The 5,783-nt window shown below is 61.5% G+C and overlaps 1 protein-coding gene across 1 annotated transcript; it reads left to right on the top strand.

Moving 5' to 3' along the window:
• Window positions 1-533: 533 nt before the first annotated feature.
• LOC123233118 (cytochrome P450 26B1) lies at window positions 534-4,614 on the top strand. Its single transcript, XM_044659285.1, has 5 exons — window positions 534-629; window positions 1,168-1,443; window positions 1,735-1,890; window positions 3,062-3,343; window positions 4,222-4,614. Exons 1-5 carry the CDS (start codon window positions 534-536, stop codon window positions 4,612-4,614), a joined length of 1,203 nt encoding a protein of 400 aa, XP_044515220.1.
• The last annotated feature ends 1,169 nt before the right edge of the window (window positions 4,615-5,783 follow it).

Raw genomic sequence — 5,783 nt, 5'->3', positions numbered from 1 at the left:
CCCGACCTCGGCCCTCCCGGCGGGCTGGGGCCCCCCCGCGCCCACAAATAAACAAACAGCCCCTCTGCTCTCTTAGCGCCATGGGCGGCCGACCAGCAGCCTGGAAAAAAAAAAAAAAAAAAAAAAAAAAAAAAGGCTGGGGGGGCCTCGGGGAGCCAATCAGGAGCGAAGAGGGCAGGGGAGGGGGAGACGGGGAGTCCGGCCATTGCCAAGAACAGTTGGGAAGGACAGAAGGGATTAAAAAGGCCTCTTGTCTGAGGCTGGAGGCCAGAGGCGTCGGGTCGGAGGTCAGCTCGCTCATCCCCCTGCCTCCCCGCCTCCGAAGGGACCCCAGAGGCCGCCTCGTCCCGCCCCGCTTCGTTCAACAAACGAGGAAATGGAGGCACGGAGGCTCACGGCCCTACAGGGAGAGGCGCCGCTCCCTCGGCCCCTTCCCGTTCAGGGAACGTTTAGGAAGCGCCTGCTCCGGGCCGGCACCGTGCTGGGCCCCGGGGGTGCAGCCTCTGCCCCCAAGAAGCGCCCCGTCTAACGCGATGGAAGCAGCCATAAACCATCAGACGTACGGCTGCAGCTCTGAGGCCCCCTCCGTGTCCCCCACGCCAGCCTCCATGTCCCCCACACTGGCCTCTGTGCCCCTGCACCAGCCTCTGTGCCCCCCACGCCAGCCTCCGTGCCCCCCACGCCAGCCTCCGTGCCCCCCGCACCCCAGCCTGGGCCTGCAGTGGCTTCCCAGGGCTTTGTAGAACTGAATACAAAGAAGAGCCCAGACCTGCCCTTTGGGGGCTTAGAGCTATGAGGGAGCTGCGGACACAGACGGCCAGTGACTCAGCTGGGCCGCAGGCAGGAGGACTCGCCTTCCTGGGTTCCAATCCGGCCTGGGCTTGTGACTTCGCACGAGTCCCTCTGCCCTGTTTGCCTCAGTTTCCTCATTTGTAAAATGAGCTGGAGAAGGACAGGGCAAAGTGCTCCAGGGGGCTGGACAGGAGGACCCCCAACGGGGCCCCACAACGGAAGCGACTCCCCAGTGGCTAGACACAGACAAGGAGGCTCCGGCCCGAGGCCGGTCATGAGAAGCATTTGGTCGGCAGGTCGGTCAGCGGAGACCTGTCAGTGGAGTGGCGGCCGCTCGCCGGCCCCTCCAAAGGCTTCTCCTCTCTCCTTCCGCAGGTCTTCTCCAAGATCTTCAGCCACGAAGCCCTGGAGACGTACCTCCCCAAAATCCAGCTGGTCATCCAGGACACGCTGAGGGCGTGGAGCAGCCACCCCGACGCCATCAACGTGTACCAGGAGGCCCAGAAGCTCACCTTCCGGATGGCCATCCGCGTCCTGCTGGGCTTCAGCATCCCCGAGGAGGACCTCACGCACCTCTTTGAAGTCTTCCAGCAGTTCGTAGAGAACGTCTTCTCCCTGCCTGTGGACCTGCCCTTCAGTGGCTACCGTAGGGTGAGTGCAGGGCCTACCTGAGGCCAGGGAGCAGGGGAGGTGGGGGGTGGCCTGCAATGGGGGGGGGGGGTGGCCTCATCACACCCACCCACTGGAGGCACACCAGAAGCCGGGGCCACAAGGGAGGAGGCGGCCCCTCCCCACAGAGGGTCTTGGGGGCTTTTTTTAGTTCTCCCCTTCAGTGTGAGAGTCCGTATTAAGCATCACGTTCAGGGCTCGCCGTCAGGCGCCAAGTGACTCACCCAGGGCCTCTCTGTCAGCCGCGTGACCCAAGGCTTCCTCCCTTTCTAGGGCATCCAAGCTCGCCACACCCTGCAGAAAGGGCTCGAGAAGGCGATCCGGGAGAAGCTGCAGAGCACCCAGGGCAAGGACTACTCGGACGCTCTGGACATCCTCATTGAGAGCAGCAAAGAACACGGCAAAGAGATGACCATGCAGGAACTGAAGGTGGGCACAGCCCTGCCCAGGGCTGCCAGGACCCTTGTGGGCCGTGAGCCCTCCGGCTTCTCCTCTCAGAGGGGGGAACTGAGGCTCGGGGAGCAGAAGCGGGGACTCACCCTTTGATATACTAGGGTGACCTCATGTCAGAGAGCGGCAGGGAGACTCATTTTTGCAGAGGGGAAACTGAGGCACAGAGGCTTCCATTGCAAACTGACCTCCCCCTTTCTAGCGAGGAAGTATCTGAGGCAGGATTTGGACTCAGGTCTTAGAGAGGGGGAACCTGAGGCTCTGGGAGGGTTCCAGTGACTCGGTCAAAGCTTACACGGGTAGTCGGTACCCGAGGCAGGATTTAAATGGAGATCTCCCGACCCCAGAAACCTGCTAGCCCACCCCCTTCGTTTTTCCATCGAGGAAACAGAGGTCCAGAGTTGAAACAATGCTGGCCCCCCCCGCATCTGGCATAGTTCATAGCACAATAAATACTTGTTGATTATCCAAGGTCCCACAGGGGAGCTGGAATTTGAACCCAGGGCCTCTGACTCCAAACCTAGAGAAAAGAACCCTTTCTACTGGACTGGGCTACCAGACTTTACAGAAGAGGAAACCGAGACTCCCACTGATAGTGTTGTTGCAGAATGAACGTAGGCATAGATTGAGGATCTCTTGCCCAGCCATCCTGCCTGTGACAGGACTCCAGAGAGTCTAAAGAGCTGGGGAGCTCCAGAGGTCGTCTCTTCCGGTCTCTCCTCCCTGCCCCCAGCTCTACGACCTCCCTCCTGTCCCGTCTCCTTGTCTGCTCCCTCCAGACACCATTTTGCCCTTTAGAGAGTCTCTGAAACCTTCTAACCAGAAGGAACAGAAAGAATGCTGAGCTGCAAGGTGGCCAGTCCCGAGTTTGAATCCTGCACCTGCCACTAGTTTACTCGAGGACTCAGTTTTCTCATCTGTGAAATGGCAGAGGTGGGCAAGATAAGGTCCAGGGTCCTTTCCAGTTCCAACAGCAGAGGGGGAGGCAGTGGGGAGCCGGATCCCCTGGTTGCCGTCTGCACCAGAGAGGAAGAGGCCTCAGGTTGGGTGAGATGCTTCAGAGAGAGCACAAGGGGCCCGTCGGGCCAGCAGAGGGGGTCGGGGCTCCGCAGACGCTTGCCCTGACCGCGCCCTCCATGCCCCCCCGCAGGATGGGACCCTGGAGCTGATCTTTGCAGCCTACGCCACCACGGCCAGCGCCAGCACCTCCCTGATCATGCAGCTGCTGAAGCACCCCAACGTGCTGGAGAAACTGAGGGAGGAACTGCGTGCTAATGGCATCCTACACAATGGCTGCGTGTGCGAGGGCTCCCTGCGGCTCGACACGCTCATCGGACTGCACTACCTGGACTGCGTCATCAAGGAGGTCATGCGCCTCTTCACGCCCATCTCTGGTGGCTACCGCACGGTGCTGCAGACCTTCGAACTGGATGTGAGTGTGGGCCGTCGGGAGAGGCCGGGGAGACCCGGCCCTGCCCTAGGGAGCGCCTGGCCTGGTGGGGAGACCCGGCCCTGCCCTTGGGAGCGCCTGGTCTGGTGGGGAGACCCTTAGGGGGCTTCTGCTGAGAAGAGGCTGAGCTGAATGATCTCACAGGACTGTGTGACTGCTCTGGGCCCAGGTCGTGCCCTGACCAGACAGACAGGAGGCCTTCGGATACCACCGAGGCAGTCACTTAAAAAAGGCAGCCATTTCCATTTGCAAGTGACCTAAAAGTCCAGCAGAAAATGTGGCTCCTGAGGAACCGGGGACTTAGGAGAGACCCCTTGGGTGGGGAGGCTTAAGGCATTAGAGCCGAGACGTTTTCTAGTCTGACCCTCACATTTTATCCAGAAGGGGAAACCAAGGCTCCCAGAGGAATCGACTTGCATGGTGTAGCATGGTTATAAGTAGTAGCAAAGCTGGGATTTGAATCCAGGTCCGCTGAGTACAAATTCTGGGGTGTTTCTGCTCTGCCCCATTACCTCTCCAGGGACTGGCTTTCTGGAGAAGGTACATTTTGAGCTTCCTAGTGGGCTTGGGCTTCCTTGGCTTTGGTGGCCCGGGAAAGAGGGTGCTTTGGATGCTAGAGCCAGAGCCTTTGGATTCAAATCCGAGCTCTGTGACCCTGGGTAAGTGCTTGCCCTTTCTTGGCCTCAGTTTCTTCCTCTGTCAGATGAGGAGGCTGGCCTCGAAGCCTCTGGGCTGTGTTCTAGCCCTCTGATCTGCTGCCCCAGTTAGGCCTCGAGGCTCCTCTGTTCCTGCCCGCTTCCCCGCCGGGGCCCCCTCTCGAATCCTCTCTCACTGGCTTTGCCCATCGTCTCGTCCCGCAGGGTTTCCAGATCCCCAAGGGCTGGAGCGTGATGTATAGCATCCGGGACACGCACGACACGGCTCCGGTCTTCAAGGACGTCGACATGTTCGATCCTGACCGCTTCAGCCAGGCCCGGAGCGAAGACAAGGACGGCCGCTTCCACTACCTCCCCTTCGGCGGAGGGGTCCGGACATGCCTGGGCAAACACCTGGCCAAGCTCTTCCTGAAGGTGCTGGCGGTGGAGCTGGCCAGCACCAGCCGATTCGAGCTGGCCACCCGGACATTCCCGAGGATCACCCTGGTCCCGGTCCTCCACCCCGTGGATGGCCTCAGCGTCAAGTTCTTCGGCCTGGACTCCAACCAGAACAAGATTCTCACCGAGACCGAGGCCATGCTGGGGGCCACCGTCTAACGGGGCTCCTCGGTGATGTCCTCCCCCTTCCCGTGGCCGGGTGGGTGGGGGAAGCCGGTAAGGGAGCGGGGAGGGGGGGTTAACAAGGAAAACCTGTGTCCGTGTGGGGGAGACCCTGGAAGCAAGGGGGAGAGGCCGAAGGGGGGAGGAGAGAGGATCCAGCATCTTGGGGCTCTTTTCCCTTGGCGGCCCACTCCCTCCGGCCAATGCCAAAAGGGTCATCCCCACCCTAGGGAGCTGGGAAGAGGGTCCGTCCCTCGGGGGCTTCCCTTCTCTGACTCCCCTTTGCCCTCCGTAGTCCCCCCTCCAGCCCAGGCCCTCATTCCTTCCTACATGGGGTGGAATCTGCCCCGAGCAGCAGCCCGTGCTCCGCTGGTGGCCCGCATGCCCTTTACAGTGTTACGGTGTGGTGTGACAGTGTTCTGTTGTCGATGTTGTACGTTGTCCCCCGCCCTCCTCCCTTCCCCGGTGCCCCATTTCACTTCTGTCCCCCCACTCCGGGTCGATAGTGCAGGGAAGGGAGCCCCCACTTAGCTTATTTCCCACCCTCCATCCCATTTCTCAGAAAACAAGGCCTGCTCTCCCCCCGCTCTTGCCACTGCTCAGACCAGGCCTTGAACCCCTCAGAACCTCCCCGGGCTTAGGGGCTACCCTGCAGCGAGGCATTCTGGGCGATGGTCTGGAAGAGGGGAGCCCCGTTTGGCACACTCACTGCCCGTTTGGACGTATGAAGTCACCTGTTGCTGCTATCCTCCCCCCACTCTTGCCCCCTCCCCGTGCCCCAGCATCCACCCTCGAAGCCCAGGGTGAGCCCACTCAGCTTCACTGGCCCCATGGATCAGCCTTGAGCCAGACGCCCCCCCCCCCGGCCCCTGCCCGCCCCCCTCGTGCTCCTGTATTTATTGCTCGCTCCCCGGAAGCCTGCAGTGGGAAGGCCTGGAGAAGGCCCTCCGCCTCCCAGCCAGCCCTCTTCTTAGTGACCCCCTGAGAGGGAAGAGGAAGAAACAACGGTCTCCCCTAAATGCGGCCCCCGGGTCCCCCGATCCACTCTGTGGCCCCCTTCCCGAGACCGGAGCATTCTGGGGGTGCTCTAAGGCCGGCCCTTCTCGCTGCAGACGGAGGGCTGCGACGCGTCACCTAGCCTTCGGGGGCCTCCCGGACCGCAGCCC

The sequence above is a fragment of the Gracilinanus agilis genome, chromosome 2, assembly GCF_016433145.1.
Source record: "Gracilinanus agilis isolate LMUSP501 chromosome 2, AgileGrace, whole genome shotgun sequence".
Lineage (NCBI taxonomy): Eukaryota > Metazoa > Chordata > Mammalia > Didelphimorphia > Didelphidae > Gracilinanus > Gracilinanus agilis.
This window is presented reverse-complemented; position numbering and strand designations above follow the sequence as displayed.

Excerpts from the sequence above, each read along its gene's own strand:
- LOC123233118 (XM_044659285.1), top strand. The coding sequence starts at position 534 with ATGGAAGCAGCCATAAACCATCAGACGTACGGCTGCAGCTCTGAGGCC. Across the intron at positions 1,444-1,734 it reads CCTTCAGTGGCTACCGTAGG|GGCATCCAAGCTCGCCACAC; the intron begins GTGAGTGCAGGG and ends CTCCCTTTCTAG. Across the intron at positions 1,891-3,061 it reads TGACCATGCAGGAACTGAAG|GATGGGACCCTGGAGCTGAT; the intron begins GTGGGCACAGCC and ends GCCCCCCCGCAG.